Source organism: Tenrec ecaudatus, chromosome 3 (genome assembly GCF_050624435.1).
Source record: "Tenrec ecaudatus isolate mTenEca1 chromosome 3, mTenEca1.hap1, whole genome shotgun sequence".
In the NCBI taxonomy this organism is placed as follows: Eukaryota; Metazoa; Chordata; class Mammalia; order Afrosoricida; family Tenrecidae; genus Tenrec; species Tenrec ecaudatus.
In genome coordinates this window covers 73,694,015-73,718,178 of record NC_134532.1, presented here as the reverse complement: position 1 = coordinate 73,718,178, position 24,164 = coordinate 73,694,015, and the positions used below count along the sequence as shown (strand labels likewise).

The 24,164-nt window shown below is 40.1% G+C and overlaps 1 protein-coding gene across 3 annotated transcripts in view; it reads right to left on the bottom strand.

Annotated features, from left to right (window-relative positions):
* INPP4B (inositol polyphosphate-4-phosphatase type II B) overlaps positions 1–24,164 on the bottom strand; it is a 975,417-nt gene that overhangs the window by 82,441 nt on the left and 868,812 nt on the right. For all 3 annotated transcript variants that reach the window (XM_075543753.1, XM_075543752.1, XM_075543754.1), the window contains 2 exons: positions 5,764–5,876; positions 1,503–1,657 (listed from right to left, as the gene is read on the bottom strand). In XM_075543753.1, the coding sequence (XP_075399868.1) occupies positions 1,503–1,657; positions 5,764–5,876 (268 nt within the window). The remainder of the gene's footprint in view (positions 1–1,502; positions 1,658–5,763; positions 5,877–24,164) is intronic.

Sequence of the window (24,164 nt, the reverse complement as noted above, 5' to 3'; positions counted from 1 at the left end):
AATGTTAAATTTACTAAAATAACATCTATAACCAGAGTAGTGAGTATATGGAAATTAAGATCTATAGTGTTTTTAGATCCAATTTCTAGCACTTCATTTTAACGACTACTAAACAATAAACCTCTCATATACATCACATAAATGTGTCATGAGCAAATGTGCCGTGGAAAATGATGTTAGTCCTGAACGCCAAAGTAAAGGGCTTTATAGATTAACATGTATGTAATAAATAGTCTTTCTTTGCCAGAATACCGGAGTTCTCTAATTTAAGGGTCCTCTCTTACCTTTCCCTTAAATAAATAAGCAGACATTTCATAATCCAGAATGTTTACCAGGTCTCGCTGGCCTGTGATCCCAGGTACCTTTCCTGTCCTCACAAAGCACCTTGTGCCATCAGCTGCCTCCTTTGTACGAGCACGTGAAGGTGTTCTGCTCGGCTTCTCAATCGTCTCTCTCTTAATGCTGATATATATTTTGAAGGAATGTTTTTTTCTATCAACCCAACTATGGCTGAGATGTTCATGTCAGACTTCTTAACACATCCTCTTTCATTTATCAAAATTAGGCCCCAAATCCCTGCACAATGAAAATGCCAAGAGACATGAAATGGGATGAAATAGAAGACTTCAGAAACCGCTCATTAGCAGGCAAACATAGAGGTAGAGAATGGAAGCAGGCAGGTGCTAACGTTTCCATTGAAAACTACAGGCATAAGAGGACAGAAAGCTAACGACAAGCCAGGAAACCGCAGCCCCTCTCTCTCACAACAGGCCATTCCTTTCTGGGCACAGGGTGTCTGTCCCATGCTTCCTGGTGTGCTTCTGAGTGAGTCCTTATGGCAGAGAGACAATTTCCCTTAAATTTTTAATTAACGTGTGTCCTTGCTGACAGACATTGCAATGAGGCACGTTTTTTCCTACCATTATGGCTTACACTTTAGCTTTAATTACTGTGGCAATGAATCAAGAATCATGACTTCAGGCACAGCATTTTAAATGTGTGCAGGGTAACAATTTGTTTTTGCTATTTTAAAGTGCCCGAGTCATCCCCTCTTTGTGGTGAGTGATGTGAAATTAAGTTTAGGAAGAAGGACGCTGGACCCAAAGACCCTGCAGGCCAGCGGAGAATTGATCGACTACCTGGTGCCACTTGGAAAGGCTTTGTCTTGACAATGACTTAAGTGTTCATTTTGTACAAAATCATAAGGAACCTTTTGAAGAAATGAGCTGTTCAACTGCGCTTAAACGAAGTGCCCAGAATCCTTATAAGTAGGGTCCAAATGAGTTCCTGAAATATATCTTCCCAAAATACTGTCCCAATAGATCCACATTTTCATTTAGTAGGAGAAAGACTGAAACCCTCTTTCATGCCTGAGGTCTAAAGCCACGGAAATGCAATGAAACTACCAAAGCTGTGGTCCTTCAGTAACATGTGTAAAATGCTGAAAGCAAGCAAATGGAAAATGACGTCGCAATGGAAAGCGATGGTGCCATGTGGAATACCTTCTCATACAATCCAGGGCCCGGATGAAGAAGTCCTTGTGCAGCTGGTGCTCATCTCTCAAGATGGAACACTGCTCCAGCGTCACCGACATGGATGTCCTGTCTTTGGCACTTTTGCAGCAAGTGAAACGAATGCCGTTGAGCTTGCGACAAATCTGTAACAAACACACTTTCATGTTTTCTTTCAAGTGCCAGGCTCTTTTAAACACTTACAGTACTTCTCGTCTGCCCCAAATATGACTTTGTTTTATGCTGACGTACAAGGCACATGATTTTATCAAAATATCAAGACGTTATCATCTCTTTTCCAAAGCCCGTGGGGGAAATTTCATTTACTGAATGGTTTTGTAGGTAAAGTTTCGGGGTCCCTGGGTGGTGCACACACTCGTTTGCTTAGCCCTTATCTGATAGATTGGAGGTTCAAGTCTACCCAGATGGAGTCTGGAAGAAAGTTGTGCTGACCTTCTGAGAACTCAGCCCTTGACACCTCTTTGGAGAAGTTATAGATTCTGATGCATATGGTTGTGATGAATTTTACAAACTCAAAGGCAAATGCCTTTATAATAATGTATCTCTAGAATAGGAGACAAGGCCACCTGAGGAGGTGCCCTGTGCACAGCGGATGACAACTGAAACCACAGCCAGGGAGCAACAACTCAATTGTTTGGGGAGTTTTTTAAATCTGTACTCCCTGGAGAGAACACTTGATTTAATTCTTACTTAATAACTAACATCTTCTCATTTTATATTTGAGATCTTTGCTAGTCTTTACATATCCAGATCCTGACAGTGCAGCAGGGAAAGAAACCATTCATTGATTGTAATAATGACAAATAAAACTATAAAATTTAGACACTTTATTATATATGTGTTGTGTACCATGTAAGAAATTGCTAAGGAAATGTTTATAGGTGCCTCTCTTATTTACCTTCATATGAATCTTAATGGAAGGTCTCATTGTTTTCAGTTTACAGATGAACATCTGAGGCTTACATAGGTTATGTCATTACACAGCGTGGAACAGAGCCAGGGTTCCAATGTAAACCCAGTGGTGAATTCACAGAGCAAGTCTTTAGCTTATGATGTGCTCTCTCACTGTGAGTCTTCTCTACCTACTGCCATCAAGTGGATTCTGACTCACAGTGACTGTGAATAAGGTTTCTGAGGTTATACATCTTTAAAGGAGCCAACAGCTTCAACTTTCTTTTGGGGTGCAGTGTGGATTCAAACCACCAACCTTGAAGTCAGCAGTCAAACAACACTTAATTGACAGCATAATCAGGCCTCTTACGACAGATATTCGTGCTACAGTTGTCTTATTTCATCATAGCAAGAACCACTGAGCAGTAATATTCTCTTCTCTTCTTGAGTGGTCATCACCAGGTGGCTCCTTCTACACCTTTCCCATCCTTAACCCCGAATAAGTTTCATAACATATATGAATAAGCAACTTGAGTACTAACAAAACTACTCAATGTGTGTTAGAAATAAAATTAATGTGATGCAGTAAAAAGTCAAAAAAATTCATCGCCACTGAGTTGATTCTGGCTGATAGCACTCCAAAGGGTAGAACGTCCCTGCTGGTTTCCCAGGCTGTAACTCCTTATGGGAGTAGAAAGCCGCCTCCTTCTCCTGCAGAGTGGCTGGTGGTTTCGAACCGCCAATCTTGAGGTCAGCAGCCCAATGCACAGCCCACTACATTAGCAAGACTCCTTGATGTAGTAAAATTACTACTTTATTATATGCTATTAAGGAGGACTTATCAGCTACCTGGCTTGAGGAAAGTATATAATAAACCATTTTTTTCCAAGGGCTGATACCATGTTTCATTGTGATTCTGACATTTAAACTAAGATATACAATGACTTATTAATTAAGTCCTTTGACAGTTTCTCAATTTGGCAATATAAATTACTAGAGAAATGTAATAATATGAATTCATCACAAAATATTTTTCATATAGAAAATTCTAGTCATTTTGAATAAACATTATTTCAGAGAATTTCATATAAAATGATAAAGATAATAGGCATCAATAGTTATGGGATATTATTTTTAATGGAATTAATTTCTTTAAAATGGTCACATATTCCTTTATAAATATTTAATTTCTAAAATAATAAATTGGAGTGATAGGGTGGTGATGGAGGCAATTAATTGAGGGTTCTGAGCTCCAAGCTCAATACTAAAGAGTTGATTCTGACTCATAGTAACTCTATAGGACAGAGGAGAACTAGCTGGGGGGGATGAAAAGTGGGGGGGATCCTAAGAGTGTAATCATTATGGGGTGAGAAAGTCTTAGCTTTCTCTGAGTGAGTCCTGGTCTCAAACTGCTGACTTTGAGGTTTACTGCCCTACTCAAAACCCATTATGCCACCAGGGCTCCTTATTAGGCCGGGGCAGGGTTTTTATATTTGCATAGCCATACATCTTTTGAATGATATCAGTTTAAAAATGGATTTAACATAGTTGATTGCCATCAACCCTCTTTATATTCTCTTTTTCAGTGTTTAAATCCCATCAAAGAAAAAACCAAAGAGCTTCATATTCTTCATGTGAAATGAAAAAACATTTATCAAAGAAATTAAAGAGAAGAAAATAAAATTGTCACATAAATACAAACTTTTGGTAAAATTCAAAAAGGAATGTCTTCTTGTTTTCAATGAAAAGTATTTTAAAGTTCTTGGTTTATACAGGTGACTCTAAACTTAGGGAGTAGCTTAAGAGAATGTGTCCAGTAATAAAGTAATATTCCTATCTAATGCTGAGTTGATACAGAATGATAATTGTGTTAACATTGAGTGGTGAGGAGGCCATTATGATCATGATGTATGAGTCATAAAAATATTTTTAAATATATGACACTTTGGAAGACTATAAACATTCACCTAGGGGCAGTGCAACTAAGAAAAATATGCATCCATGTGCACACACGCACACCCTTCCTTTGCCTGCTGGCAGCTGCACATTATGCATATGATGGCATATCCATGCGTTCCTGGGTTGCCTCAGCATATGCAAACAACCTTCCTGCTCTCATCTTATTCACCAAAGAGCAAAAATTACTTGCAACTTGCCTTTCAGAATTGATTTATTTATTTATTTTTGGAGAATTAACCACCATAGTAGCCTTTGAAAATACAAAGAGCATCCACACTGGGGAAAGAACTGCGAAGGCCCACCTTCAAGCCCTGCCAGAGGAGGCTCAATGGGACTGTGTAAACGCGCATCCTGAAGGCAACGTCTCATCTTGTTACCTTTGATGTTCTTTCCTGGCGCTGCAGGAGGGCATGGAGGGAAAGCCAAGCGCCGTTTGGCCGCTGTGCTCCTGGTGAATTACTTTATACAGCCCCACGGTAAATGATCCATTCCTCTTTCCAGAAGAGCTTAAGTAAGACTGTATTATACAGGGAGCACTGGCAATAGGGTAGAAGGCTCTATTTTATACGCCATTGATGAAGAATGAACACAATGGACCAGGCTCTATTTTATACGCCATTGATAAAGAATGAATACAATATACCAGGCAATTTGTTAACCTGGACTGCAAATTACATGAGCCACACTGTTCTGTAACTGCACACCTGGCATTCATTGCTCACGTCCCCAATATATTCCTTTCGTAATGAAAAGATCCTTTACCAATGAAAGGATCTTTGGGTCTGGATGTTTGCATAATTCATAGCTTTATGTGAACTCTGCCGAAATGGCTTCCAGAAAAACAAAATTATCCCCTGCCCTCAAAACAAGCAAACAATAAACAAAACAAAAAATACCTCTTCGCTCCTGTGGAAACATGAGGTGAGACAGCCCACAGCCCTAATCCCTGGAGGGTGGCATTAAACAACAGACAACCATATATCTCATGGTTCATTACTCTAGGAGAAATCCATCAGCAATAAATTCTATGCCCATATCTAAATTACCAAGCACATTTAAAACCTCATTCATTCAACAATATGTCTAGAAATCCTGCTGGGTTGTAAGTCAGAGATTGGAACCATATGCCTTTGGAGCATCCGTTCAAAATCATTGTTGCTAATGAAGATGGACATTGCGACAGACATGATCAAGGAGACCTCCTTTAAATCGCAGACCCTCCCAGGATGTACAAGACCAGCCAACGGATAACATATCTTGTATTCTGGTATACAGAAAGAACAAACGACCACTGTGAAATGCCTATTCCCTGGATAATGGGGCTTGATACCTAGTACCCATAATGCACAGCAGGGGCCTTGCTTTGGCATATGAGTCTTACCGTTGCCGCCAGCCACATGATCTCTACATTCTTTCGTTTTTTGGCTTGGATATTTTGATGGAGATTTGCTAGTAATCCTTTCAAATCATTTTGTTCTTGAAACTGTGAAATGTCTGGAACAAAAATAGGTAGAGGGGGGTGGGGGAGGGAAGAAACTGTTAACATCATGCTGCCCATAGTGCGCTCCTCAACCTATTTGCAAACGCAGCCGCGATAACAACAAATGCCCTTTGGAGGAGAGCTGCCGGATGCCCACTGCACTCGTTTATCTTCGGAGGACCCAGGAGTTAAGTTCTCTACTCCTTGGCTGACAGCCAAACGGTCATCAGCTTGAACCTGCTCAGAAGTACCTTGGATGATCCATCTGGCGAATTACTTCTGAAAATCCTATGGGAATCAACTGGATGGCAGATGGCGACAGCAGTTTCATTCTTGAGTGAGAAAAATGCGTGCATCTCCCTCAGTCCCCAGTCTCTGCCCCCATAGTCAGTTCAGTGGATCATACGTGGACTGTTTTACCCACAATGGGAAATGTTTTGGCAAAGATAATGACCGCTGCCTCTTCCCAACCGAAGACCCCAACATGGATGACATAGCACGGAAATGCCCGAGACTAAGGGTTTTAGGGGTGGGAGAATGCTAACAGTCAAAAAAAAAAAGGAAAAAGTCACTTGCTATAGAACAGAATTTCCCAAACTTATTCCTATTGTCATTTTGAACTGAGAAATTCTTTGTTGTTGTGGACATTGTTCTGTGTATTGTAGCAGTCCAGAAGCAATGCTTGTATCTTCTGGTCACACACCAGTAATACCCATCATCTTCTCTTGACCATCAAAAATGTCTCTAGCTATTACCTGATGTCCCCTTGATGGGAAAATACATCATGGTTAAGAATCTCCCTATAAAGAAGCACAGCTATGGCATGGTGGGGTGGGCAGTGTAAGAATCAACACGGGAAGAAAATATTTTGGTGAAAACAACTGAAACTCACTATAGTCTAGTCAATTCCAACAAATAGGCAGGATACAGGAAATGACACTGTCTGCTCTACACACTCATGAGTAAAACATAAAATGGTATTAACTTTATATCAGGACAGAATTGTCCATGACAGTGGCAAGATAAGACGTAAGAGCAGAAGATGATTATGGAAATAAGTAGGCGTCCTCAGAGAGAGATTGTATTAGCGCTATGGAATATTTAAACCAAGGCATAAAGAATGTCTGAGAATTTTGACTGCAACTAAAAACAAAGAAGACATACATAAGATCAACAGTCTATATTTGGGTTACTTAGCTACACAGTTGAAATAGATGAGACTTTTCTGATTCAGATCACACTAAAAAACTGACAAATAAACTTCAACAGTGATGAGGCTTTGTACTTCCAAATATATCTCAGATGACCCATTTTGGCAAAAATAACCTATCTGAGTAGTTGGTGATTTAATTCCAAGGTCGAGAAAACTTCCAAATGAACTATATTAGAAATCAATATCTATCAAAGGGTGGAGTGGTTGGCAAAGTGGAAATATCTATTTAAAACAATTAGGTATCAAGACCACAAAATAGAGGAAGGATGTATAAAACACAACGTCCCTGGGTAATACAATGGAATGGGCTTGCCCTGGACTACTAATCTAAACATTGGCAGCTCAAACCCATCCAATTACACCCTGAAAAAAAAAGGCCTGATGTTCTGTGTTCAAAGAAAACCTAATAGCTTAGTTCTAACACAAAGGGTTACCTTGAGACAGAAGCAACTCGACAGCATGATGGGAGTCGTTTGGTTTGTTTTTCTGGTGTACAATCCAGATGTGTGCCCCCTAGCAGTGGGGAAGAGTAGCCCTGGTAGCGTAGGGGCTGTGCATTGAGCTTCTAACGGCAAAGTCAGCACTTTGAAGCCACCACCTGCTCTGCAGGAGAGAGATGTGGTTTTCCACTCCCATAGAGTGACAGCTCAGACACCCGCAGGGAGAGCCCTACCCTGTCCTGCACGGTCACAAGGAGCCAGAATCAACCTGGTGAAAGTGATTTGAGTAGGAGGTAATATTCAAGTTATTCACAAAAATTATGCATGATCCTACTTCCATTATTGCTAAAAGGAGAAATCATGAACAATCACATTCCTACTACATAATTACATGTGGTCCTCATATGAAAATGCTTGTTTGACTAAAGGTATCTCATTTCTAGGTTGGAATCGCTTTGCTGTACACGCAATAACAGGACACAGCCCCAAACTAAAGGGATCAGAGCAGAATATGGCCTACCTTGAAGAGGCTCAAAACCAACCCCTGCTTTTGAGGTAAGACTACATAGGGAAAGGGAGGGTAACTATGAGACTTGTACATTGATATTTTGAACAAGTCAATTCTACCACTCCTGCTGGTAATACTGTTAAATAGCAACCTAAACAAGTCAGGGCAATCACTCAATCAGAAGGAGAAGGAGCCCTTACTGATCATACAGAGAGATGTTGACCTGGCAAGTTGCCAAGATATTAAGAAAAATTAATCAGCATAAAGCATGTGTGTGTTTATGTAACATTTTGTGTGGGTTTGTTTGTGTCAGTCTGTGTGCACGCACATAGGCCAGCTTCCGAAATATGCATCCATAGGCAGACAGAATAATCTACTTAGATATGAACGGTGATTGTATTTTGGTTGTATATTTAAGTGATTTGAAAAATTTTTAAATATCATACAAGCCACTCAACAACGAGCATGCATTGCTTTAAAACTCTAAAATGATCTATGTAGCAAGGGTGAAGGAGACTGCATAGGAGTGAACCAAAAGATTGGTGTTAGGAGCCTATTTCCATAGTTTAATGGCAACGGAAGTTTCAGCCACACAGGAAAGCAGAGGGAAGCCTATGACCAAAATCAGTAAGATAAAACTAGGGGCCCTGGAGGAGGCATGGTCAATTCAATGAAAAATAGGTGGGCCAGTCAGCGTATTTTGAAGACACCATGGTTGGTGGGTGCATCTAAGGTGATGGAGAATGTTTCCGTAAAGGCACGGAAGTGTGAGTCAGTCCTGTAGGAACAGGCAGCTTCTTTTGCCCATTTGCATCCCTCAGAACTGATATGCAAAGTAGACATGCCAGGGAAATTCTAAGCCCCATTTCCCATGGCATACCTTTTATAAGGAAACAGAAAAAAAAATTGAACAACTGTCATCAATGGATATCCGATTTTGGTAATGATAGGAAGGTAAGAGTGCATATGAACCCTATGGGGCTGTGCCACTCTTGTCACAGGGACAGCTATGGGTCCAGGTCTACTCAGTGACACCTGGCAATGACCACGGAAAGAGAGCTGGGGGCGGGAGCCTGGGGGAATACATATAGACTGCCGATATATCTGTAACACTTGTTTCCTCTACAATTCTCAAGTATTATTTTATGACCTGCTTTATTGTTTGTTTGAAGTATACACACATTTATATCTCCAGGGAGGTTGATTCTAATGCTTGCTCTACCTGTGCTTTGATGTGTGGGATTGGAAAAGATGCTTAACTCTCTGTTACTACCTCCTCAACTTCAAAACGAAGACAAGAACCCTGTCGTGCTTCATGGACTCGTAGTGGAAAACAATGACGCCAACTCCTGGCAGAGGAGCCTACAGTATTAAATCCCATGTCAAGTCTGAAGAGCACAGGAAGGCATTAGTCAATGTTATGGAAAAGTTCCTCGTCTCTGAGACAAAGGCTACTTTCCCAGGCAAAGGGTGGAATTTTTTCAAGATAAAGAACATTCTCCTTTCACACACACACACAGACAGACTTATTGATCACATGACAAACCCAGTGACTGGTCTCTTTTCAACACACCCCTGAAGAGAGAGAAAAACTAACATGGGGTATTCTTTCAAGCTGTTTATTGTAAAATGACCATCAGTTTTACATTCCATACATCAAATAACACATTTGCTGCATCTCATTCATCACAGGCCTCTCAATCCAACATCCCTCCCTCTCCCCATGTTTCCTACTTCTACTCCTCCTGCTCAACTCTGTCCTCGGGCAAATAGTGCCCAGTTGACCTTACGTGGTCGCTTATTCTAAAGTGTTCATTTCTCCCCTATAGAGCCACCCGCGTTTGGCTGGAAATTGAGCCCAGGGGGTGAGTACAGTTTCAGGACTGAAGAGTGCCGAAGGACCATCATTAGTCTCAGTTCCACCAGCCTGCATCTGGCCAGGAAGCCCGGTCTCTTCTATGATTTTGAATTTTGTTCCAAGTAAGGTTTCTCAACCAGCAGAGTTGTGACTGCGATTCTGACTGGCGTCAAAGGCATGGTGCTGACAAGTGACTGGGAATGGCTCCGTGACTTCTCAACTGATTGGACTATGACAGCAATGAGGTCAGAGTGATGGCTGCATCCCCCATGCTCGGAAGACTTTACCCAGCACATATTGGTCTAAAACGGAATGGTAATGACAGCTACCGGAAACTGGTCCAAAATGAACTGGGAATGACAGCTAATCAACCAGGGTTCAGTCCACCCATTTCTCATTCTGTGGCCAGCACGAAAATTTCATGGGATCCATCAGATCCACTTTGAAGATATGTATTATACTTCTTCCACCCCCTTTAAATCAGGACTCATTCAGAATGGGCATCTGGATGTGTGCCACACAGAAGGCCACTTTGCCCTTGACAGTGATTTCAAGAGTATGGTAGGGCCTGTGCTTCACTGGGTGCAGTGAAGCTCTAGATTCTGGAAAGAGGAAGAAGGGGAACTTTGGTCAAGTAGGAGATTGAGCATGGGGTAATTGAAGATGGTATTCTTAAATATGAAGGGATAAGATATAGTATTAAATCAACACTAAAACAGCAGATTGATGAACTACATGTTTACATTTATGTTTAATTTTATATTTTTATTTAACTTTATGTTTGTATTCCTATTTAATACACAGACACAACCATAACTTGTGGAGTCAGTGAACCGATCCTGAAGCTCACCCCATCACTGGAGTTTCCAGTTTGCTGTTCAACACTTAAAAAAAATAGGTTACAACACCGTGAGTCAGAGTTTGTGTTGCTTCCAAGAGAAAACAATGATAAAGTATTTATGTATCTCTACGTATGTATTTTTAATGTTGGCAAGTCATAGTTTAAAAGACGTATCATTGGCATGTTGTCACTGTCATGTGGCACTGAGTAGGTCCCCACCCACAGTGAAGCTATGCACAACAGAAAGATACACTGCTCAGTCCTGCGTCATCTCCCAATATTGTTGGCATAGAGGTAGGGCGAAGAGAGGAATTGATAAGCAGACATGAACTCCCATCTTTTAATGTGAAAAATTCCAAAGAGTATGGGGGTCTCTATTAAAGCCATCAGTGTAGAAGTAATTGACTTTCTCCAGAAATAGTTTTACTTATTACAGAGGTAAGGATAACAAAGACAAGTGAAAATATTTCTGGAGAATAGAAAGTCAATCACTTCCATGCTGATGGCTGTAATATATAACCCCAGGCCCTTTGGCTTTCTTATACTAAAAAATGGAGTCTGATTATCTCAATGCTGTGCAGTCTAGCGACTGTCTTGACTAAGAGACTCTCACTGACGTGATGCTAGGTGACTTCGAAAACCAGGGCAGACATGACTGTGAACCTTCTGCTAGATTCTTGTGGAGCTTCACCATCTGCATTCTCCCAGTTGGAATGTTGCACATAAGAACCCAGTCACTATGCTATCAGAAGGCCAAGTCACACAAGGGTCATGTTGTGGTGTATCAGTCAGTAGTCAAAGATGTGCCCAACCTTGTAGTCACCAAGGCTCAGAAGGTGAACGAAGGACCCTTTAGAAGATTCAGTCCCTAGCCATTTCCTGTTCAACCCCTAGACATAATGGGGCAAGGACAGACCCCTCCCATTTGTGTTATCTGAATGCCAAATCCATCAAATATGGGAGAATAATAGATATGTTTTTAATTTTTCTTTGTAGTTTGTTATTAATAATAAATAACCATAGCTAACACAGTATAAGCAACTTAAAAGGGCTTGTACTGGTAAATATGAAAAATTAACACCTAAACTACAGTACATTCATAGGTCACTTTGTTAATACTTTATTCTGTGATACAAAATCTATTCTCTAATTCATTCTGAAACAATTACAGTTAAATGTACTAGCAATCAAGCCAACACAATTAGATGAAAGTCATTGAGATGTCTTAAAATTGAAATTATGTTCTTTCAGAAGCTGTAAAATCTTGAAAAAATATAAAGGACAAAGTCCTCTGAAACCAGTTTATTCAAATTATATTTTCAATTAAGGTTTGAAGATGAAAAAAGCATTATAAGAAAGCAAATATCATGCTAACAACTTGATCAGAGCTGAGTGATATTTTTGACTTTCATCTTTTTCTTTTTAGTTTTGAAGTAACATAACCCACGGCTACGAAACCAAAGCAAATTTGAAAACTGATTTTTAAAATATATTGAATTTGATATATCAAAATGCTTTCAAATGGTTAATATTATAAACTTTCAATAAATGCACACAATATAGCAGATTAGGTGCCACGGCACTTGGTACGTTAGGAGAAGGGCTGAATGGTAACATATTGATCTTTTCACATGTTTTCGTTACTTAAGAAATCACTCATTATTTGATTCCAGAAACGTCCTACAATTTAAAGCCAAGCCAAAGGTAAGAGGAGGTTGCAGTTAGATGGCTTTTAAACATGAGAACTCAAGTCTTCTCAGAATACCTGAAGAGTCTGAAGAGGGGATAGAAATCAATGAGTAAAGAAGACTGAATTAAGGATTGGTATATTATACAAATTTGTATAATATACCAATCCTTAATTTAATCTTCTTTTTCGTGAAGTTGAACTGCATGGACAACTATCTAGTCTCGCATCTAAGTGGCTTAAGTCCTGGTCCTGAAGAGTGTTAGTTGGCTACTTTCTTTCTTCTCATGCATTCATTCTATATTTCTGCAGTAGAAACAATGAATTTTATTCTGACAATATGAGCAGCACAGAAAGGGAGGTGGAGAACATATTATGGACACAAAGATGTCTGAAAGCCAAAGGAAAAATGAATTTCCCAAAAGTTAGGACCAAAATGAAAAGCAGCATTTAAGCCTTCCAGGGCTTCACCTCCCTCTTGCTCACAAGCCAGGCTTTCCAGGAAATACACCAAGGCCAAACGGCCGCCCTTGAATCTACCTTAGAGGGAGAATCGAAATCAAGCCTTCTCACAAAGTGAAGGCCCCAAAGTATAACAACAGATAAAGGTGGCGGAGAAACCTGGATCTTTCTATAACAGACCTTTCTGGCTTACCTCTTTAGGCTGCTAGACGCTAGTGAGGATGTGCTCCAACATATTTCATAGGATGCACAAGCAAATCACTCTTGCCTCAGGTGTCAGTAAAAGTATGAGGTAATTTTTAACCCCCTCTATTACTCAGGTTCAATAATAAAAGGATTATGGGAATAAAACTGGTTTGGGAATTTCCCAATGATAAAACAAAAAGCAGATAATAAGGTATATTTGAACCCATTCACATGAATCAGATTTTTGTAATTTGGGTTTGTTTGTTTTGTTTTTTTCCAGCCTAAAGTGCCCTCTAATTTGGCAACCTGGAATGTTTATTCAAGAGCAACAAAATGTTTGACTAGTATGTTATCAGAGCTCTTTTTCCCTGATCTATCTAGTAAAGATGACTTTGCATTTTCAATTTTTCTCCTTTACCTAATTTCTAAGGAGAGTTTTGCTTCCTGTTGAGTTCTGCAGTACAGCTGAGGGCAAACAAAGAAATACAAGTGGAAGACAAGTAGACTAGAATGAAACAAAAAGCTCTGGGTTGTAGTTTTTAGAGAAGAAGCGATAAAGAAAAAGTACCCATTTGTAGGACAATGGACATCCCCTTACAAAAGGGTCACGGGGAGGAGATGAGCCAGTCAGGGTGAGATGTGGCAACGCTGAAACATACAACTTTCCTCTAGTTCCTAAATGCTTTCTCACCACTACCCCCATCCCCCACTATCATGATCCCAATTCTACCTTACAAATCTGGCTAGACCAGATGATGTACACTGGTACAGATAAGAGCTGGAAACATAGGGAATCAGGGATCCCTTCAGGACCAGTGGAGGGAGGGTGGGTTGGAAAGGGGAAACTGATTACAGGGATCTGCATATAACCTCCTCCCCGGGGGATGGACAACAGAAAAGTAGGTGAAGGGAGACGTCGGACAGTGCAAGATATGACAAAGTAATAATTTATAAATTATCAAGGGTTCATGAGGGAGGGGGAGGGGGTAGTGGAGAGGGAGGGGAAAAATGAGCTGAGGCCAGGGGCTTGGGTGGAGAGCAGGTGTATTGAGAATGATGAGGGCAATGACTGTACAAATGTGCTTTACAAAATTGATGCATGTATGAATTGTGATAAGAGTTGTATGAGCCCCTAATAAAATGATTTAAAAATACATCAAAAAAGAAAAAGTACATGTTTTGGAAAGAGATATGCTAAATAGCTGAGGGAGTTGGAGAATTGTAAATAAAGGATTTACAATGTGATACAATTGTTATTTGTCTCTTCAGTGATAGAATTAAAGGTTGGAACTGATTTTATCCAGATTTAATTGCTTGTCTACTTATTGTATATGATGCTATGTTGAATTGAGGTCATAGGATAGCCTAGTGTCAATTCATGTCATATTAAGATCCCTTTATGCAAGGGGATGATGGGTTATAAAATTATTAGAATTCACCTTACTCTTTGCTAGAGGATCAATGAATTCAACATCTTAATGAGAAGTTTGTCTATACAAATATATTTCAAAAAGAAAAAAAAAAACACTTTCTTGAAAGATTATGAAAGAGGTGATGATTTGTCAAATATCATAGGAAAGTTAGTGTGGGTAGTTATGTGTAGCATGATAGATAAGATACAGGAGAATAAAGGCTATTGAATGGGGAGAGAGGTAGGTTGGTCTAACCACAGGAAGAGCTTTTGTGATGCAATTGAAATGGGTTGATAAACTGACTTGTTTCTGTCCGGGAGTAGTATAATTCTATCGAGAAACCTGAAGTATGCCACAATCGTGATCTCATTCATCTTTGTAACACTCACAGGTACAGTGTGACATCTTACTGTCACAGAAACCGACACTAGAAATATTAACTTCCTTTCCCCGGTGAGATAATGGTAGAATGTATTTTGAATTACAAAACATATATATGAACTTATTCTCATATAGCTGACAATGAAATAGAGACATTCAAAACATCAAGTGACTCATCTAAGTGAATTTTGATTGAATCCATGCCTTTTTATTTCATTCCATTATGTTCTGGCTCACTAAACTGGTAACTGGGAGCCCAGTAAATCTCAGACGAGAGTATAGAAATCTAGAATGCAAGCCTTAAGCATTTACAGAGAGGAGAACCCCGTGGAGAATGGGAAACTGGAGGAACATGTAGGACAGATGAATGCCAGACCAGAAGTTTAAGTTTGTATCTACACAGCAGAAAGCAAGAGGGAGCTAGCGAGATTTGAGGGGCCCAGTTTCTGAGGACCACAAAGTAAGAGAGAAATTGTGGAGATCAATGCTTGATTGCTAGGGAGGTGGCTTTTGTGTATGCATATACGCATGTTTGTGTCTGTGTCTACAGCCGGCAGCATCATTTGTACTTCAGGCATTCACCGCGCCCACAAGTTAATGGACAGTAAAAGCCCATGCCTATGGTTTCACCTACGTAATGAAAATTAAAATTGAATCTTGTTTTGCATCACCTTTCATTTCCAAAGAGACAGAGAAGTATAAGAAGAGAAGCTAATAAAAAAAGAAATGATTTTTGTTTTTTTCCAACATAGAGACCATTCCAATATTCGAGTCCTTCAGAGTTTCATGAGCAAAGAATTGAGACTCAATTTCTGATGACAAATATAAGGTCAGTAAAAGAGAGGTACAAATTCAAGGAAAAGGACTGACACAGTGCCTGCAGCAATGAACGCAAATACAATGATTTTGAGGATGATACAAGATTATGTTGTATTTTGTTCCATTATACAGAGGGTCACTATGAGTTAGAACTGATTTGGCAGCAGTTAACAAAAATAACACAAATTATAAACAGAAAAGAAAAGCATGCTGCTGAAATATTCAAATATTTTAAGTTTACAATTTGAAATTTAGAATGTCAAAAACTCTTCCACTTTAATGCTGAAGCAGCATGATAAAAGTGGAACACTCAATTGAGAGTCAGAAAACATGCCATTTTGTTCCCATTCTTCCACTAACTAGGTATCTGAATTTCCTTCAGGGTAGAATCTAGACCTCAGGCACTCTGTATCAAATGAGAATATTAAATTTCTCAGCATATCTTGAGGTTGTTTTGAGAAGCATTTGTTTAGCATGATGTTCAGACTATTTTATGCAATTGGGGTGGGGGGCTCATATAGAATAGAAAAATTTATTTTAAACAAAGCAAGCTCAGCCATGATAGATGAAAGTCGACCAGTAATGCACCATGGACTAACCGATTTCCTGTTTCTGTAAATATTGTTCTATGAGAACACAGGCATGCCCATTCGGTCACATATTGTGCATTGCTGTTCGGGTGCTATAACGGCAGAGTCACAGAGCTGCCATAGAGATGATAAGGATTGTAAAGAGTTATAAAGGGCGATTCAGTCCTTTGCAGAAAACAGAAGTTTGCTAACCATGCTAAAGCTCAGAACTTTTAATAGGTGATGACATGTTTTAAAAAATAAATTCACTATGCAATTCTTTTGGGACCCAATCACTATTAATACAGAGAGCCTTGGAGTAGCCTGACAGAGTATCTCCAAGATACAATAGCTTTCTTTTAAAAAAAATCATTTTATTGGGTGCTTGTATAGCTCTTATCACAATCCATACATACATCCATTATGTCAAGCACATTTGTACATTTGTTGCCATCATCATTTTCATCAACATTTTCTTTCTTCTTAAGCCCTTTCTATCAGATCATCCCCCCAACTCCATCATGGACCCTTGATAATTTATAAATTTTTTTCATATCTTACACCAACCGATGGCTCCCTTCACCCACTTTTCCATTGTTTTTCCTGTGATAGGGTTATATGTTGATCATTGTGATCAGTTCTCCCCTCTCCCCACCACCTTCGCCTTACCCTCCTGGTAGTGCTACTCTCATTATTGGTCCTGAGGCATTTATCTGTCCTGGATTCCCTGTGTTTTGAGGTCTTATTTGTACTAATGTACATGCTCTGGTCTAGCCAGATTTGTAAGGTAGAATTGAGGTCATGATAGTTGGGGGAGTAGTGGGGCAGAGAAAGCATTAAAGAACTAGAGGAAAGTATTGTGGTTCATCAGTGGTATACTGCACCCTGATTGGCTCATCTCTTCCTTGTGATCTTTCTGTAAGGGGATGTCCAACTGTCTACAGATGAGATTTGGGTCTCCACTCTCCACTCCCCCTCATTTACATTGATATGATTTTTTGTTCTGGATCTTTGATGCCTGATACCTGATCCCATCAACACCTCATGATCACACAGGCTGGTGTGTTTCTTCCATGTGGGCTTTTCTGCTTCTCAGCTAGATGGCCACTTGTTTATCTTCAAGCCTTTAAGATCCCAGATGCTATATATCATTTGATAGCAGAGCATTATCAGCATTCTTCACCACATTTGCATATGCACCAATTTGTCTTCAGTGATCATACTGGGAAGGTGAACATCACAGATGTCAGGTTATTAGAATCAAGTGCTCTTTTGTTGAGGGAGTACTTGAGTAGTGGCCCAATGTTGACCTTAATACTTATTATATAATTATATGTACACAGATCTAGTTCCCTATTGTTATATATAAATATAGTTACAGATGTACATGTCTGTATTTAGACCTCTTTAAATGCCCCTTGCCTCCTAGTTCTTTCATCTATTTCCTTTTACCTTCCTCTTGTCCCACTGTCATGTTTGGTCTTCATTCAGGTTTCAAAAATTCCTCTAGGCTACATTGTCCTCGATCAAGCCTCAGGAATCCTATGCCTTCCTCGCCATCAATTTTAGATCACTTATTGTTCCCTTGTCTCTGAACTTGTTGACACCCCCCTTCCTTTTCCCTACCTTCCCCTACCCTATATCACTTCCATTGTTTTCTCCTCTGAAAAATTTTTTTCACCTTTAAATAAAAAATACTTTATTTGTTCCTGACAGGTCATCACATATAACTTCTGAATTTTTCATCCCACCTATGTTTTCCAGAGAGACATGTGGAAACAATTATAAGCATGAAAACAAAAGAGAGCAAAACAGCAAAGACAAAACAACAACAAAATGACAGAAAAAAATAAAAGCCTATGAATTGGTTGTTTGTTGACCTTTAGGAGTATTTTCTGGTTGAGTCTAATGGGGTGCCACGCCCTGGGCCCAAAGTCTATTTTTGGTAGCCCCCAAGGACTTCATTGCTTTGCTTCCCTGACTGCTCTGTTCCACGTCCTTAGTGTTTCACCCCAGTGTGATCCGACAGCTTTCTATTGTTCCCTGATTTTTTAAAAAATGTCCAATTAAATGACACCATCTATTTAATTCATGCATGTAATCAAGGAATCATGAAACAGAAACTGTGCCAGGCCATGTTTTTGGTAGTTGACCTGTGTAAACAATTAGACAAGGACACTTTTCCTCATATGCACGTAGTCTCCTGAGGGCACTTGATCATACAAGGTAAATGGTATTTAGTAGGTTGATGGTGAGACTATGGAGCAAGAGAAAGACATAGGAGATGGCATGTTTAAAGAGGGTGGTCAAGACGCCTCACTGAGATGACATCTTGTCAAAGACTTAACAGAGGTGAGTGATCGATCCCCATGAGGAAAAGCATTTCAGGCAGAAGACACAGGTACTGCCAAATTCCTAATGAACAGTAGAGGACACTGCAGGAAAGAATGATGTAAGTATGCGAGAAAGAGGTGTGAGAAGAGGTGAAAAAGATCACACTATGAGACACCTTAGAGGCCACTGCAAAAAGTGAAGTCTGTAGAAACACACAGGTGTAGTAGAAGGTCTTGAGTAGAGGAGACATAATCTAATCTGTGTTTCACTGGCTACTTTGACTACTGTGTTAGTAATAGGACAAGCGAGGGGTGAGAGAAAACAAAGAGATCAGGAATAGGCTACTGCCACAACCTGGAGACGAACCACTTACACAGGGTGATAACAATGTCTGAAGTTTGAAATGGTAGCAAGGCAACATGATTTTCTGATGAACTTCAAGCGGGGTTCACAAGAAAAAGAACAGTCCAAGTGGCATCATTTTCTACCAAATCAAAAAATTGAGCATTGAGTTACAGTGAGATAGGGAAGGTTATAAGACTTGAAGACAGGTAACATGGACTGTCCCACCCCCCACCCCACCCCCAAAACAAAACAACAGCAACAAAAATCCGTCTTAGAAGAATACCAGAAAACAGAAGGCTCCTTAGAGGCAAAGATGCCAAGGCTTTATATCTCGTACTTTGTAGCTGTTATCAGGAAAGACCAGTCCCGGGAGTAGGATAACATGCTTCCTAAAGTACAGGGACAGTTGGGTGGGAGGGCAGTGGGGGGGAGGGGAAAGGCCATCAAGTGGAATTAACAGAGTAGCTTTAACAGTGGGTTCAAACATAAGAATAATCATGAAGTACAGAGAGCCGAATAAAGGTTAAACATGATAGTGGGGCAGGAGGAAATTAAAAGGAAATAGAGGAAAGAACCAGGAGGCAGAAGACATTTATAGAGGCATGTACATATGTAAATATAATGATAAGGATATAGATCTATGTGCATATATTTATGTTAAGTATTAAGGTACCAGACATTGGGCTTCTACTCAAGTCCTCCCTCAATGCAAGAACACTTTGTTCTAATAGCCTGGCATTCTGTGGTGCTGAAGACAAAAATGGGTGTATAAGCTAATGTGAAGAAAGCTGGTGGTGCCTCTGGGGTCTTAAAGGCTTGAGCTTAAACAAGCAGCCAGCTAGCTGGGAAGCAACAAAGCGCACATTGAGGAAGAATACCAACCCATGTTATCACGAGGTGTTGATGGTATCAGGTATCAGACATCAGCAGGCCCAAAACAAACAACCATATTGATGGGAACGAGGGGGGTCAGAATGGAGACCCAAAGCCATTTGTAGACAACTGACCATCCCCTCACAGAAGGGTCACAGGAAGGGATGAGCCAGCCAGAGTGCAATATAGCACCGACACACTAGTTCTTTAATGCTCTCCCCCCTACCCCCATTATCATGATCCCAGTTCTATCTTACAAATCTGGCTAGACCAGAGCTTGTAAGATAAGAGCTCTTGACACACAGAATCCAGGACAGATAAACCCCTCAGGGCCAATAATAAGAGTAGCAATACCATGAAGTTAGGGGGAAGGTAAGGGGAGAAGGGGCAGGAAGGGGGAACAGATTACAATGATCGATGTACAACACCTCCCCACCAGGGGGATGAACAAAAGAATCATGGATGAAGGGAGACAGGACAGTGTAAAATATGAAAATAAAAATAATTGATAAATATCAAGGTTTCATGAGGGAGGGATGTTGGGGGGTGGATGGAGAAAATGAGGAGCTGATACCAAGGGCTCAAGTAGAAAGAAAAGGTCTTGGAAATGATGATGGCAACATATATACAAATGTGCTTGACACAATGGATGTATGGATTGTTATAAGAGCTGTAAGAGCCCCCCAATAAAATGATTTATTAAAATAAAATTTATGAAAGAACAATCACGAGGATGACTGTGGACAAGGCAGTGTTTCGTGCTGTTTTCCATAAGGCCAACATGACTCAGACCTGACTCCGTAGTGCCTAACAAGAACAACCACAGCACAGGAGGAACAGGTTCATAGGAACATATCAGAATCCACATTTTGGTCCCATGGGTTACGTGAAGCAACTGCAAGGTCAGTGGTTCAACACTGGGTTTCATCATGTAGGAGTCCTGCTAGGAGTTTTGGTTACATTGTGTGGACAGTCTGTACACAGAAGTCTGGCACTACTGGGTTTAGGATTGGAAAATTTGGAGACAGCTTATCATTGTAGAATCCCACCTATATCTGTTGCTCTTGAGACATCTTCAACCTTAACATACTCCAGTATGATACAGAATATAATTTCTCCCAGACTCCCAATTCTTTCACATGTCTTTTGTATGCGTTCTTAGTGTCAAACACACAGATGACATGTGAAAATGTTCTCAGCCATCTGAATGTTTCCAGATGTACATATGTTTGAAATAAAATAGGTAAAGTATTTTGGACACCTAATTGAATTTTTGTTTTATTTTGATATCTATAGAGATTCAAAATTGAGAATATTCTATAAAACAGACATTATAGTAAATAAATTATGTAGTAGAAACATCAAGATGTAAGATATTAATTAGTTAATTTAAGAAAATCTTTATATATTAAAGGGTCAATATGTCAACAAAAAATACCAAAGATATCAATAAAATTTAGAGAATAACTTTTTGAAAATTTAGGCACATTAAAATGGCTATGATCAAAGTTACTCTCACAGCACAAAATCATGATTCCAGCTGAGTTGCTTCATATTCACTTTTACCATCGGTCAGTCAGCTACAAATGTTTATTAAACTTACAAGAATTGTAAGAGCCCCTGATAAACTGATTATATATTTTTAAAAACCATTGGAAGAGAATGTGGTTAATATTCTAGTCCAGTTCACTCATATCACACTCATGTCTAAAATTTCAATTACATGGAAAAGCATGAATTTTCAATTTGACAGCTAATTCTATATCTTACCCATCAAAGCCAGAGGGCCTCAAATATTGCATGCAGCAAAATCATCTATAGGGCTGGTTAACACACCAAATCCTGACCCCTGACTCCATATCAGGATTGCTTTGAAATAATTTGTGTTTGGATAAAATGTAAGAGTAAGTGTTTAGGAGCCACAAGGTAGACTGTCCTGATTAATTGTTGATTTGCTTTCTTATCTATCACACCTATTCCCAAGGAACCGCATTTGGCAGACTACTTGCTTGTTGGCTTACAATTAAGAATGACCCAAGAAACAAAGACTGAAGTCAAAGGTGAGGACAGAAGCTAGGATGTTTCCCTCCTCTGCTTCTTATGGTTCCTTGGAAGTAGTGGTGTTTCCAGCTCCATGGAACAACTTTCCCATCTGTGTCCCCAGCTTTCACTGGATAGCCTCCAGCAAGATGCTAAGTTCAGTGGGGGCCATCCTAGCTTTTGCGCTCTCATGACATTCATGTGATTAAAAAAATCCTTTTATTGGAGGCTCATACAATTCTTATCACAATCCATCCATCCATCCATCCATCCATCCATCCATCCATCCATCCATCCATCCATTCATTGTGTCAAACACATCTGTATATATGTTACCATCTTCTCAAAACATTTGCTTTCTACTTGAGCCCTTGATATCAGCTCCTCATTTTTCCCCCTACCTAAGCCCTCATCTAAACCCTAGGGTGAGCAGAAGCCGTTTGCTATTATAAAACCCTGGCGGTTTCATGCACACAGGTTAATTTCCCCACCTGGCCTTCACTTTTATCAGGGACGTTTGTTACTGCTGTGGTCAGTTGCCATCGTCAGCTCTAACTCATTGGTCACATCATCTCTAGTAACCAGGACACACTGCCTGGTAACGTGCCAGCTTAATGATTGCTGGGCTATTTACGGCAGCGCTGTGACTTTTGTACCAATTCACCTGATTAGGGACTCTTGTCATTTCACCCTCTGATATCCTTTCTATCAATTGTTCTTTATTTTCCCTAATGACATATCTAAAATCATGCCTCATAGCACTCCTCAGGAACATTATGATTTCATTTGTTCATTCATTTGTCAGGCTGTGGTACAATCCATATTGTTCTCCCAAACTACAGTTTAAATGCATTGAAAAAAGCATTCATCTATCCTTTATCACCAATGCAAGTCAAAACCACTGCTATCAAGAGGATTCTAACTGACAGAGACCCTCCAAGACAGAGTAGTACTGGGTCAGAGAACTATCAAAGCTTGTCTTTCCAGAAGCAGACTGCCCATCTTTCTCCAATGGTGTGGCTGCTGAGTTCAAACTACTGACCTTTGGGCAGCAGTGTTTTAACTACCCATGCCACCATATCTACTTTCTATCACCAATGTCGTTAGATGCCGCCAGTTGGTTTTGACTGATAGCTCCCCTCCCCTGCGTATCACTGCCCCTCCAGCACCAAACTCAGTTGTTACGTTTGGGTCCATTACCATAGCCACTGTGCCTATCTCACTGAGGGTCTTCCTCGTTTCCTCCGGTCCTCTACTAGGATGCTCTCATGTTCTGAGGATTGGTCCTTCTGATAACACATCCAAAGGATGTGAGATGAAGTTTTGCCATTCTCAATTTCACAGAAGCATTCTGGATATACTTCTTCCTCCACAGGACAATTCTTCTGGAAGTCCATGAATAATTCAATAGTCTTCACCAATCCCGTAATTCAGAGGCCTCAGTTCTTTTCTCTTATGTCCTATTCATTTTGCAGCTGTTGCAGGCAGATGAGGAGGCTGAAGGTACCGTGACTCAGACTAGAGAGACTTTATGTCAAAGTGACATATTTATTTCTTTAACACTTTAGTAATACATTACCTGATTTCCTACTGTTGCTCAATTATGGATCCAAGTAAAATGAAATCCTTGCCAACTTTAATCACTGCTTCATTTATCAGGATATTTCTCTTGGTCCAGCTGTGAGGATTTTTTCTTCTCTGACGTATACTCCATATAAAGGCTATGTTCTTTATCTTCACCACCCTCTTTGTTGCTCCATATCCTCTTTGCTTTCAGCAATCTAGGATGCATCACGTGCATAGAGCAAGTTGTTAATGTTGTTGTTATTGTTAGGTGCTGTCCAGTCAGTCCTGACAAAACATGGTTCGGTTCTGGACGAGTCTCACACCTTTTGTTATGTTTGAACTGATGGCTGCAGCCACCCTGTCACTCCATCTTTAGATGGTCTTACTCTTCGTTGCTGATCCTCTACTTTACCAAGCAAGATGCCCTATTCCAGAGACTGGTCTCTCCTGCTAATATGTCCAAAGTGTGTGAGGTGACATTCTTCCACCCTTGCTTCCATGGAACGCCCTGGCTGCACTTCTTCAAGACAGATTTGTTCGCTCCTTTGGAAGTCCATGGTACTTTCAACATTTTCCGCTAATACCATAATTCACATGTACCAATTTTTTTTAGGTCTTCCTTATTCTCCTTCCATCTTCCAACGTTCACAAGCAAATGAGGCCATTGGAAATATGGTTTGGGTCAGGTGCACCTTAGTTCTCACAAGAACATCCTTGTTTGTCAACACTTGAAAGAGGTCTTGCACAGTAGATTTACCCGATGCAGTG